General features: G+C 42.7%; 1 protein-coding gene across 1 annotated transcript in view; it reads left to right on the forward strand.

Moving 5' to 3' along the window:
* The first annotated feature begins 219 nt into the window (after positions 1–219).
* The window catches only part of mta1 (metastasis associated 1), a 40,370-nt gene continuing 26,838 nt past the window's right edge, over positions 220–13,751 (forward strand). Inside the window, exons 1-2 of the mRNA XM_053435018.1 lie at positions 220–394; positions 13,268–13,335. Coding sequence (XP_053290993.1) covers positions 367–394; positions 13,268–13,335 — 96 coding nt within the window. The 5' untranslated portion in view covers positions 220–366. The remainder of the gene's footprint in view (positions 395–13,267; positions 13,336–13,751) is intronic.

Below are 13,751 nucleotides of genomic sequence, written 5' to 3' on the forward strand. Positions count from 1 at the left end.
TTTTAGAACTATGCAACACTTAAAGACAAATCCTTTGATCTACTTGGCCCTGCTGGTTTCCCGTAGTTTTGTAACACCGTCACACACTTGCAGTTGGACCGGGACCAGCGAGCAGCGGGAGCAACAATGGCGTCGTCGGGCTTCTAGCTAACGGTCGCAGCCGCAGCTCCCTCTCGCCGGGTTTGAATCTCGCCGCCACAGCTCGGGAGGTGCACTGTCTCTTTAAGCTGCGTCGGCCGCTCCGTATCGATCGATCCTCCATTTTCCAACACGCAGCGGCGGCGGTGCGAGCAGAGCTCCGGCGGCCAGAGAGCGAGCAGAGCCACCCCTCTACCTGGAGAGGACGCCGGGGACCCGGGGGCAGCCATGGCAGCGAACATGTACCGGGTTGGAGGTAAGCAAGCGGCGGCGGGTGAGGTGGAGCTGGGGGGGGAAGAACGTTTCACCGGCCGAGGACGTGCGGTGGGTTTGTTTTATGGCGGACTCGCTATGATTCGCCGCGGGTGTTTTAAAAAAAAAAAAAATGTGTTTACAGAGCGTGCTCCGTCTTTTTCCTTCCCTTCGTGTATCCCCCCCCCCCTTCTTCTCCTCCTCTTCCTCCTCTTCCTCCCCCCAAGCCTAACTGATGATGATGGCGAAGAGGAGGATGGCTGATGAAGAGAAGCGGTCTCCCTCTCGCCTCGTTTCTTTCTCTCTCGCTCTCTCTCTCTCTCTCTATCGTTTTTTTGAATTGTTGTAACTTAGCTCGAATCCCCCGAAACAACTCCTCCAGCAGCGCGGAGCCTGACGTGCGTTGTGTTTCTACGCGTTGTGTTGAAGTTGAGGTGGAGACACACACACACACACACACCGAGAAAAGTTTTTGGCGTCTCTCTCTTTACACAATAACATCCACTCAGACCTGCAGACTCCCTGAAGACTGGCGGGGAGGAACTGATGCTTCTGCAGGGAAAGAACAAAACATACCCCCCCCCCCCCCCTCCAAAAAAAAAAGTTAAAGGTGACTTTGTTTACCTTTGTTCCAGCTTCATAAAAAAATGAAGCCGGAACATAATTAAAGATGATTTTTTTTTTCTGCACATCTTTAACCAGGGTTTCTGCTGCTGCTTTGTTTGTTTTTTTTATTCAGGCAACTCCAGTTAATACCTAATTAAGATTCCAGTTTCCCCCTCCCACTCATTTTCTGCTTATGGTGCTGTGATTCAACGCAGCTTAAACAAAGTAGTGGTTAGTGTTTTTTCTTATTTTAATTATTTTATGCAGGGGAGAGAATAAACTATAAGTGCTGCAGGATTTTCACTCATTGGGAGGAAATTGCTGTAATGTTCCAACGCAGCTGATTTCGGATGCATGTTGAGCTCCCGGGCGATTCGCTGGGCCTGTGTGGTCGTTTTCAGACGTGACCTGAGGGTAAATTCGGGACAACTGGCTACAGAGTTTCCCCGGAGTTCACCTTACGGGAGGTTTTCTGCGAAGATGCGTTCACAACAACAACAAATGACGCGTATTAACTCAGCTGCAGAGATAACGTGATTTTCTTAACGCACAAAGACGCCGGTGTCTTCTACGTGGGAGACACCTTGTTCACAAGAGGATATTTGTTTATTTTATTTTTGTGCGTCTGCCGCGCGTTGGAAGTGTCCTCAAATACGTGGGAGCTTCGGAGCTCGGTGAATGACTGGAAACCAGTTTACGTGAGATCGCCAATCATCCCAGTGAGTTGCTCCCGTTGTTTTCCAGAACTTTACCTACCAGCCCCCTTAGTAAATGTCTGGAATATGTCAGAGTGAGAGCACGTGACAATACAGCAGGAAAACGTTCTGGTGTTGGATGATGTTTTCTTACATGTGACGAACGCAAAACTGAAAATAAACCGTATAGAATACAAAAAATACTTCCGGGTGAGAAGGCGGCGTTGTACACGAAGAAAATTCCAACTAAGATGAGATTCAAGAGCTTTTGGTGATGAGGCCCAATGTCAATGTGCTGTAAAGAAAAACGTGATATCTGCAGTGGAGTTTAGGTCTGGTCCTGCCTCCCCCATGCTCTATGCTTTGAATTCATCTGACCCAGAACACGTCCTGCTAGGTTCTTTATATATAGAAGGCAAACTCAAAAAATTGTCTGGACCCAAGTTTCTGCTCATTTTGCCTAAAAGTGGCTTAAAAATTAACCAAAACATTTTGTAAGACTGTAGATTACAGATTCAAGTTTGTTTTGATATCATTGTAGTCTGCTGTTACCTCTGCTAATAGGTTATGTTTTAGGCCCTGACCTTTTTCTCTGGTTGCCTGTTGGTTGTTTCTTGGCATCTTCCAGGGAGTGATGCGTGGATCTTGATGGATGTAAAGGTGCATTTTGGTGCGGCTTGCTTGAATCCAATTGTATACATGTCCAAGAGAGATGCAGGCAAAGCTTGAGCGACTCATTGCATTTTGAAGATGTATTTATATACAACGATTGACAAAACCATGTCTCCTGGTACCTGGAGCAAAAATAGCCTGTAGTGTACGTCACTGGCCTCTTATTCAATCAAATGAATCGAGGCCTACCTGAGTGAGAACAGGATTACGTCCAGAGCAGGGCACAAACTTAACACTTCACCAGCCAAATGTTGGTGAAATTGTTCCGTCTCCTCACTCTGTCGGCCTTTTCCACGGCGCCACCAACCAGCCGAGCTTGTCTGTCTTCTCTCCAGAAAGGTTATTTGCTTGCAGAATAGTAACAACGAGTCATTTATGCTAATTGTAGCTTCAGGACGGTGTATTATTTTGCTCCCCGTGCCGCAGCGCCCTGCAGTTTAAAATGAAAGTTAATTTAATCAAAATGAATTATACAATTCACATTAACAGCAGAACGTTGTTCTTTTTGATCAAAATCACACATACAAGTTATTGTTCGCCTTTGGAAGGCAAAATTGAAATATAACAGTTCAGGCCTACTTGTTCATTAACCGAAATTAATCTGAAAACACAAATCACATGACTCAGTATAAAAACTGTTAAATTGCTGCGCCACAGTCATAATTAATATCAAAAACACACAGAATTAAGGTCAAAAATCAGTCTCACAATTGAGTGAATCATCTCCTGAGACCAGTTCAGCTCACGTCAGAACAAAGCAGGGCCCTTGGAAAGATGGCCGCCACTTTGCAAGACAATGCTGGATCATCTTGGAAAAGCAATGACTTCCCTCGTGAATGAGCCCTGGACAAAAGCCGGCTTTGTAGGCCTTGATGTCTTTGTTTTTACCGTGCAGGCCACAAGCCATTCTTCCGGAGCCTGCAGCGCCTCTTCCGTGTACTTTACCCCACTCACGTGGAAGTAGAAGCTGAACCAGGAGTCTTATCATCTTAAAGGTGGAGAGGGACGAGAAACGAGCAGCGCAGAGTTTTATGAGAACAGGTTCCAGAAGTTTTAAAAGTCTGAACCTGCAAAGAGTCACTAGGACTCGCTGCGGATTTACTGCTCGGGGAGAAATTACTCTCGTGAGACAATGAGAAAAGAAATAGTTACGTTAGGATCTGGATTTGAACACTTTAAAGCAGTGGATCCCAAACTTTTTACAGTCCCGTACCCCTTCAGACATTCAATCTCCAGCTACGTACCCCCGCAGCGCGTGCGATAGGACACGAAAGATGTTGAGCTATGCAAAACGCAAATCAAATATTTCCCCGCGTACCCCCTGAACCACTTCGCGTACCCCTGGGGGTACACGTACCCCAGTTTGGGAACCAATGCTTTAAAGGATATGTTCTCAATGTTTGAACATGTCCTTAAACCACAGCTTGGTGCCCGTATGAGCATTGAAACAGGTCTTGTTTGGTGCAATTACTGGTCATCAGAAAATCTCCTCCCCATGCACTTTCACTGTAAACGATATAAAAACAAAATCCCCAAGAGGTTTTCCTGGATGTATCTGAAGGTAATATCAGGCTTTAGCTGGCGTTTGAGGTTAAAACAACCCAGGGGGCCGTGTTGTTGGGGGCGTGGTGTCTTTGATGCACCACTGAGACGTGAAATAGGATCCACAAAGTCCAGTTTGAGCCACAGATCTGTGGATTCTACAGCTTCTCTGATGCCAAAATAGTGCACAGCTGTTTATAGTGCTGTGAGGCAAGTCTTCACAAACTAGGAGTGTCATCATTGTGGTTATTTCATCTTTTATCACAATGATCAGGTTAACAGGAGAAATACAGAACTGACTTACCATAATCTACTACAGCACGCGTGCTTGTATATTGGTCAATGTAGGAATCGTGCTTTGCTGCAGCTTACTTTAGGGCAGATAGGGTTGTAGTCTATGATGGACAAGCACCAGTCTTACTTTCATAAGGAGAGAAGTGCTTCATCAACAGCCTGACAGGATTAATCCATTATTTTTGCCATCAGGAGCAAACCTAGATCACAACTTTGAACTTGCCCAACCTTATGGAGGCTACCAGATCTATCTTAGATCCTGTTCAGACCTGGTACTAACATGTGTGGACAGGTCAAAGTTTATAACTTCACTGCTTTGTCCCCAGTTGCCACTTATGAGCAAATCTCAAATGATAAGAAAATTATGTTTGTGTGTGTGTGTGTTGGGAGAGAAGGAGAAAGTAAGAGAGCAGAGCCAGGAGAGTTGGTGCAGTTCAGTGCTCTGCATGCAGCTCTACTATGAAATAAGATTTTACCCATTTGAAAATAAAGAAAATCGATAAGTGGCGGTCAGTGTTTATATTGTGGTGGTAGTGGCCAAAAATAAATCAATGTATGGGAAACACTGAGAAGAGTACAAATATTTTCATTTCGTAGTGAAGCTGTAGCAGGTCAGAGCGCGTCAGCTGAGGAGGCGGCTCTTCAGTGTGGCCCCGGACAAACCGACTCACACAGTTTGAAGAAAGTGTCCACATGCGTACCAGACTGAGGGTCGGATCTCAAAGGCCCCATAAACACCTGGTATTAACATGAGGTTTTTGTGATCCTATCACATGTGCAAATAAATACGTACATGATTTCTGCTCTGGAATACCAAGCTATGTTGTTTTTACCCTGTCTGAGAACACAAGTGTGTGCGATGTCACTTTATGTGTCGTTGTGCGCAAGAGAGAGAGAGAGAGAGAGAGGGAGCAGTGAGAGAAGCGCTGATTGAATCTCATGCAGCTGCGTTGTGAATAAAGATTTTACCATTTTAAGTAAAGTATCGATCATTCTGTGGTGAGCAGTGTTGATATTGTGGCGTTGGTTCCAAACAAATTAACGAGAAGAGATAAAAGATATGTTTGAATCTTGGTGAAACTGCAGCGGGTCAGAGGTCGTCAGCTGAGGAGGACGTCCTTCAAATGTGGCCCAAGACGGATTTGCATTCACACTGTTTAAAGATGCTCCCCATCTCTTAATAACCAGTGTATATCGCAGAATGTATTATAGAGAGCATGTTTTATGACTAAAATGAAAATCGTTGCATCTTACTTTTAAAACGTGTCTGTTCCAAGGCTGCTGGCCAGTGAAAGCTCTTCTTCAAAATGTGCTTTACGTGTTGTGGTGTTTACTAACTCAAAAAAGTGGCTAACTTCGGTGTCAGCGCCCACATTTCATTTGGCTGGTGAGTGCTGAGGATTTTCTCGTTGCTGCCCGTGATGATTCAGAACCTGCCCACAAAGGTGTCGCAGTGTTTACTAATCTACAAACTGACTAACTTACAAACTTTGACAGCGCCCACACTTTGTTTGGCTGGTGCCGGGTGTTAATTGCCCACGCTGGCAGTTGCTTCTGTCACAGATCTGGTGGCTTGTTTCGCTGTCATCCTGACAAACACAGGCACGGTCACTTCAGCAGATGCACGACGGCTATTAGAGACGCAGGCTGTTTTCAGACATGACCTCCGGGTAAAATACGGAGAATCGTCTCCGGAGTTTACCCAGAGTTCACCTTTCACACATGCAGGAGGCAGCGGGAGGTTCCCTGCACAGATGCTTTCACAACAGCAACAAATCCTCTGCATTATTCAGGTGAGAGGTGGAGCAGTCATATTAACTCTGCTGCGTAGTTCATGTGATTTTGTTCTGTGTGAGAATACAGCTGCTCTATGAATCCAGCGGGGTGGGGGGGTCCACTGCTGTGTTCACACATCGACTTCTCCTGGATTTCTACGGACATTATTCTACGAGGCCGGCGGATTTTTCGTCACACCAATCGTCACATTTCCATTGAAGCCTAACTGCAGGACCAGCGTTATTTGGAATTTAAGACGTTTGTCCAAAATGCTGAAAATGAGTGTTTGAGAGAGAGGTTTTGCTGCTTAATCCAAGTTTAAACAAGTTTAAATTAAATCAAGTCAATCTCTGCTTAAACATCATTAGGCAGAACAAATTGATATATCAAGATATGAGTACTTTATGTGTTGAATGAAGATTATCTCTCAGGTCAGAAGGAGAGTGTGCAGAGCATTAGGTGGAAAGACATTAGTCTGTGAAGTGGACGTTCACTGACTTCATGCAGGAAAGACGAGAGGAATCGATGAATAGATAAACGCTTGCACCTCATTCTGAGCAGAGGGGAGCAGCTGAGTCGAGGTCTGATCAGGGAAAGTAAGTCGTATCAAAGTGTGAAAAAAAAAAAGAGGTGCAAGATTCAGAAGATGAAATCACCTGCCATTGCCATAGAAACCTCCGTCTGAGTCATCATCTCTTTCCACGGTTGCCTTCTCACAATGAAAGACACGCCCCTCAAGAACCCTTTCTCACCCAGTGAGGTCGAACGTGACGCTTCTCTAACGGGCTGGACGCGACCATCTTTTATCAGGTTTGCCCGTGTGCGAGCCTTGAATGGGGGGGGGCTGTGGAGTGGGTACGTGCGCGTGGACGGACGTGGGCAGATGTTCACGTTCTCCGTTTCCTGCCTCTCTGCCTCCCGTCTTCTCTGGAGCTTCTCAGCCCTTCTCATTATACTGTTTATAGACACCGCCCCTGTACTTACTCAGGCTGCGTCAGGAGCCTCGGTAATTTCTGAATCCCAAATTAACTGTGTCTGTGATGAAAATTGTCAAGCTCATTCAAATTGGCGCTGGAAATTCAGAATTGAGGCTTAAATTCGTAGTTCCTGTAGAAATGTTTGTGTTGACATTACATTAAGCACTGAGGTATTTGGAAGGGTTGGTGTTTTTGTTGTAATAAGTGCATAATTCACAGAAATGATGCTACCTGTCTCAAGCACTGGGTGTACAGCCATGAGGCTTCGCTTGTGGCTTAATACATATTGCATGGCAGTGGAGGGTGGGAGAGGCAGTTTCACTGAAGCCAGCAGGAGGAACAGTTGGTTCTCTCAGGTGATCACCACGCGTTGGCAAATAGTCTGACGATTCTGCAGCAGAGGGATTTACTGCAGAGCTGAAAAGTAAAAAACGGTTTTATAATCAGGTGAAATTTTTCAAGTTCAAGATGTTGGAAAATGAAAAATGTTCAGTTTGCAAAGATATTTAATGGAAAATCCAAATTGGTTTTCAAAATAATTGCTTGTTAATTAGATTTTAATGTATGAATCGCAGAATCCATAAAACCAATATCTGCAGCTGTAATTCAGTGTGTATATCTCAAAAAGTTTCCATTGAATAGTTTTCAGACCTTTGAGACTAGACGAAAAAATCATTTTGGGTAATTTATCATCTCGACTGGTATTAGTTATATCAGTTCTGACAACATTTAATATATTAAACCGTTGTGAATCATTCAGACCAGGGTTTAAATTATAAGTCAACTTAGATTATCCTGAAGTTAGTTCACATAGAACACAATTTCTGAATCGGGTCTGTTTTTATTGACGGGCTAAGTAGTTGAGATGTGAATCCATTAGTAGTGTATTTGTGTGTATCGGGCCACAAGCGCTGCAACCACCGTTTATTTCCTTGATTCCTCATTTTGTCCATAAAATGTCAGAAGTTGGTCAGAAGTGCCGGCTGTGATTTCCCTTCAGCCCAAGATGATGTATTCAAATTGCTGGTTTCAGTTTGCCAACCCTCGGAAACCCAAACAGATTCGGTTTATGGTCGACGACAGACAAAAGCTGCAGATTATCACATTTGAAAAGCTTTAACCGGCGAATGTTTGGAACATTAGACCCTAGCAATTAATCCTTTATAAAAAAAATAGTCGCAGATTGATTTTCTAGTTCCAATTAGTCCTCCATTTCGAATTTTAATTAGTGCACCTTTTGTGTAGTTTCATTTCTGATGTTTCCTCTTAATTGAAGTGTCTTCCTCGTTTGTCCGTTTACGTCTCTGTGAAGTTGTGCGCGTATCTGTGCGTGTGAAACCCTCCAGTCTCTTTCTCTCTCTCGCTCTCTGTCTGTACCCAGACTCCATCAGTTATCTCATGTTGTCTCTCTCTCTCTCTCTCTCTCTCTCTCTCTCTCTCTCTCTCTCTCTCTCTGTGTACCCAGACTCCATCAGTTATCTCATGTTGTCTCTCTCTCTCTCTCTCTCTCTCTCTCTCTCTCTCTCTCTCTCTCTCTCTCTCTCTCTCTCTCTCTCTCTCTCATCACTGACTGTCTCTCTCTCTCTCTCTGGCCTGGTTTGAATCAGCCCAGCAGACTCTCTCTTTTGGGGCTCGGTAACATGCCTTGATTGGCTCGCACTAAATTCGACTGCACTGTGACGTCGCAGGTCCCGGAGCCAGCGGATTGGCCGACGCGGGGAGCGGGGGATGGAGAGCATGAGGGTGGATGGGGGGGGGTTATACGCGGATCGAGGTGGCGGGAGGGCTGATGGGAAATGGAGAGACGGAGTGACGCTGCTCAGTGCCTACAGGCTCTCTCTCTCTCTCTCTCTCTCTCTCTCTCTCTCTCTCTCTCTCTCTCTCTCTCTCTCTCTCTCTCTCTCTCTCTCTCTCTGGTGCTCTCATTTTGAGTTCCTCTCCAGCTCGCTCTCTACCAGGTCTCAGCTCCTCACATGGTGGAAACTCCAACACGCAGTCCCATCACACTCTTGACTGTCACCGCTTTCTTCCCCGGGTTTCTCGCTGGAGGGGACACAACTTGAACTTATAAGCGATTCCATTCCTGGTAACCTAAGTTCTAGAGCCAGGAAAAACGTAGACAGCCTTCTGTGTCCTATATCCCATATTTACTTTAAATGTACGAAGAGAAGTGGCGTCACTAACCCCCCAAAAACATTCAGTTTGAAAAGGTTGCGATACATTTTGGCTCTTGAGTGACGGGCCCCTGAGAACTGGCACAAGTTAAAAATCGCAATCAAATGTCATCATGTCTCTCTGTGGTTTGTCAGGAGGTCTTTTGAACGTTAACATTTTATATAAAAAAATCCTAATATCGACAGGGAATATTTGAAAAGAACATCTCAGTGTCCCAGGTCCAGTAGATGGTGTCCCGCCAAGGCTGAGTTTTTCAAATAAACAGATTTCCTCATTGGTTTTCATATTAATCTATAATGAATAATTTGGAATTTTAACAGTTTGCCAGACAAAATAAGCTGCAGGAAGATATGAACATAAACTCAGGAAACCTGTCACATACTTCAGGGTAGATAATTGGTTCAATTGACAAAGACATCTTTGTAATGCTTTATTTTATTGTCCCGCTATTTCCTATTAATTTATTAAAACCTTCATGGAAAGAACCACATCATCTGACAGTAATTACAGGAAAAACACAGACTGAATTCTTCAGGATGTAATTTTAGGTCAGTGAATTGCCACAGATTAATTTTCACTTTAACCCCAGGGATTTTTTTTTTTCTTCTATGTAAATAATAGTCTTTGTTCATGCTAGACTTCTTGTTTGTTTGTTGACATATTTCTCATTATGGCCTGTGCAGCTCATCTCCTGTGACCTGAACATAAGTCATAAGAAATAATTGATACTTAACGATCTGATCACTCGTCCCTATTTTAAATATAATTAGTATCAAATTGTATGGTTTGGTTTGGATAATTTTCCATATATTTAATAGATTCATTAATGAATATAAAAATAAATTGATGGATAAATCACATAAGGTTTCAATTGTTAATTGCAGCCTTTATTCATAGATGAGCTTTACTTTATCTTTTGCTTTGAGACACTTTCAGTTCAGTTCATCTCTGCAAATAATGGGTTTACTTCCATTATCAGCTCAATATATTGATTGTTTGAAAAACTGTAAAAGATTTAATTAAAAAAAGGAAAAGCTGCTTAATTAAATATAATTTACTGTGAAGAGAATCAGCGAATCCTCACAAAAAAGCCGGAATCTTCGGATGTTGTGTTATTGTTGCTTGAGAAGTGAATTCATTGTTTATCTCATAATCAGAGATGTGTTGGATCATTAGGCTGCTAAATGACATCCTTGCTTTGTTTCTCTTTTAAGATAAACTAAAGAAAATAGCAGATTACTCATCTGGTGATTTACTAGTCGTTTCAACAATTAATTGATTAGCTCTAATCTAGTTTGTAGCTTAAGATGCCCTCGACCCACTTCAAGAGTCTGAATAAGTTCTTTCCGGCACATTTATTTCAATAACCAGTCCGACAATCTCAACTGGTCATAAACCCTTTTGTCTGTCCCCTCACCTCTGGGCTGCCGTCTCCCCAGAACACGAGCAAGTCAAATATCTTGTCTTCATTTTCTATCTGCTCCGCTCCATTTCAAGTTTGCCTATTTGATATTCAAGCAGCGGAGTCTAGAAACAAGCTGGTACAGGGTGAAGAGTCGATGGGCGGGATGCGACCACCTCTCCGCGTCTCGTGGCGAAGCTCGAGCAGTGAACGCGTTTCTGCGGTCGCCAGAAGAAGCTGTCATAGAAATTACACTCGACATGCTTTTATAAACTGCTGCTGCTGCTGCGCTGGTTAAACCACAAGAGGAAACGTTAAGTTCTCAACCTCTTTATACACTTCAGTGCGTGTGTAAAATATTGAGGAAATATTTAATTGAGTGAACATCATACTGGGACAGTCAGCTGGGCATCCGCAGGTCGGGAAAAGTCGTAAAACCAGTGAATTTACTTCTAAAGGCTTTAGAAGGTATTAAAAAGTCTTGAATGGCATTTTCCAAGGCCGTAAATATTTTCTCCTGCCTGCTGCAGACATTTAGTCATAACCTTTTCTCTTTAATATACGTTTGTACTTTCATTCAGAAGGTGGAGGAGATATGTCTTATTTTTAGACATCATAATCTCTGTCGAATCATAATGGGCAAGATAAAAATAATATTATAATTATTAAATATAATTGTAGTAATACATAATTCTATTCATCGGTTTTGTGATACTTATCTGCCTCAAGGTTTTGCTAATTGATTTATCTTTTCACGCAGAATTAAGGATATATACAGGTGATGTGGTTCAAACAAAATATTCACACTTAATTAAAATTACTGACACTGAATTTGAGACTTAAAATTAATAAAGTTTGTGATGGATGGAAAATTACTTTTATTAATTAATCAGTTGTTTCAGTTTTCAAGGATGATGCCAAACATTTTCTGGGTCAATTTGATGTTTGTGTGATTTTACTCTTTGTAAATTGAATATCTTTCACACAGGACGTTTCAAGGTGTCGCATTAGGCCTCATTTTACAGTCAAAACAAGTTGTTAATTAACCAATTAAAAAAAATCATCTGCACATTGAATCACACTGAAAACCTGAACAGAACTCAGTAGAGCCCATATCTCTGCCAAGGCCCGACAAAGATTAGGTCATGATGCACCAAATTGCACCGACTCAGCAGTCGCATCAAGATCTCTGCATTATTTCTATCCCAAAATGTTGAATAACATCCTCTCTCGCAATGTCAAAAGCGGTGAAAAGAATTTGCTGGATCCAACCATTTGTTTTTAATTTGTCAAATCAGATTTCAAAATTTTCTCTAAATGTAATATATTATTATTATTCCCTGATTTAGCTGTATCTATATCCTGGAGCTATCTGTCCATAAAGAGGAGGGGTGGACAGACAGATGCTTAATAAAGTGTCTGTAGGTGAACTTTTTCCTTTCAACTCTGCCAGTAATAGAAATGCTTGATAGATTTGGACGTTAAGTGCAGGTCCTGGGTGTTCCAACACGATGGCTGAAAGCCCAAACCAGCTTGTGTTGGACTGTAAGAATAAAAACACGAGTCGGTGTGGGTCGCGGTTATGCTGGTGGAATTTTGGACAATGTTTTTGGTCAAGATGATGTGGGGCCTGAGGGAGGGTCGGGGATGAGGAAGGGGGGAGGTTCGGGGTGAAGGGAGGATAGCTCGGGCTCCAGGCAGCCGACCAAGTGTGGGGTATAATCTGACAGCACTCAGCCAAGACACATGCAGGGCTAAGACCAGGCACCCTACCAAGACCGGGGCCTGTGGGGATATCCTGGTGAGAGCTAATCCTCCAATGGGCCTGGAGCGGCGCCAGGAGCAACACACACACACACACACACACACACACACACACACACACACAGAGAGACAAATGCAGACACGCATAGTAAAGCCACACATGCGCGCTAAAGCTTGTGCATTCGCCCATATACACCCACACACATGCAAACACACCGTGCATGCTAACAACACACACAGAGGGGGGTTGGATGAACAGAGGAATAAGACAAAGAAAGCATGATGGCTGAGGAAGTATGAGACTGCAGTCTGAAGTGTGTCTCTGTGTGTGTGTGTGTGTTTTGTGTGTGTGTGGTCAGACCTCCCAACTATAACTGAATCTTGATGTAGTTCAATATGTTGTAGATGTGTCAGTGGATTGATTAAACCATTCATACGTTGAATTTCCATCAAAATGTATCACAAACCAAATTTCCCCATAAATCTGCAAAGGAAAATGTTTGTTTGTGCAGTTGTGTACTGTCACGTGACTGTTGGGTTTGTTGAGGTACGCAGTGGGTGGGATTAATCCTCTTGTGAGTTGAGGAAAACACAACGAGATTAAAATAAACAAAAACCATGAAACTGTCAATGTCATGAATGCTTGGTGACAAAGTGTGAACTGCATGTTTCCTGTATTAATTCAAATACATTAACAGTAAACTCATTTGTCCACAAATGGCTGAGTTTCCACGTTTCCTCTCCTTTTGTGACATTTAAGTCATGTGTTGTTATTATTCTCTGATTCTGCTGCACTCGGTCACATTTATCTTTTATCGATGCACCAGATTGTCGTGTTTTCAAAATTTCTGCATTTCCACGTAACAGATTAATCAAGTGATCCCAGTGAAAATTAACCTGAATACTTGAAATACCTGCAACTATTCCCCTCTCTCTTTCTCTCTCTCTTCCTCCTTCTTGCTGTTCCTCTGCAGATTATGTTTATTTTGAGAACTCGTCCAGTAACCCACTGCTGATCAGGAGGATAGAGGAGTTGAACAAGGTGAGTGTGAGTCTCACGTTGAACAAATGAAATCCGTTTTATTCTTGTTAGTATAAATTCGTACACCCTTGGTTTTCTTCAATAAACGTTCTCCATTTCTTTTCCCATGAAGAGAAAATATATACACTGATTCATTGTCTGATTCTTTTTGAATTGTTAAATTTAAATATGAAGCCCAGTGTCATTACATCTCTCACTTTGCAAGTTATATTATAGAAGAAAACTGATTTTGTTTAAAAAATATATGTGTTAAATAAATGGAGGAAAAAAAGGGTTTGAACACCTTAACAAATATTTCTAAATTTAATCCAATATAGACCTAAAACACCATCCGTTAAACAATAGGCAGCTATTTTATCGTTTTAGTAATTTTTGTTTCAGATGCTTTTCTTCGGATATGACAATAAATAAATCAC

Source organism: Pleuronectes platessa, chromosome 11 (assembly GCF_947347685.1).
Source record: "Pleuronectes platessa chromosome 11, fPlePla1.1, whole genome shotgun sequence".
Lineage (NCBI taxonomy): Eukaryota > Metazoa > Chordata > Actinopteri > Pleuronectiformes > Pleuronectidae > Pleuronectes > Pleuronectes platessa.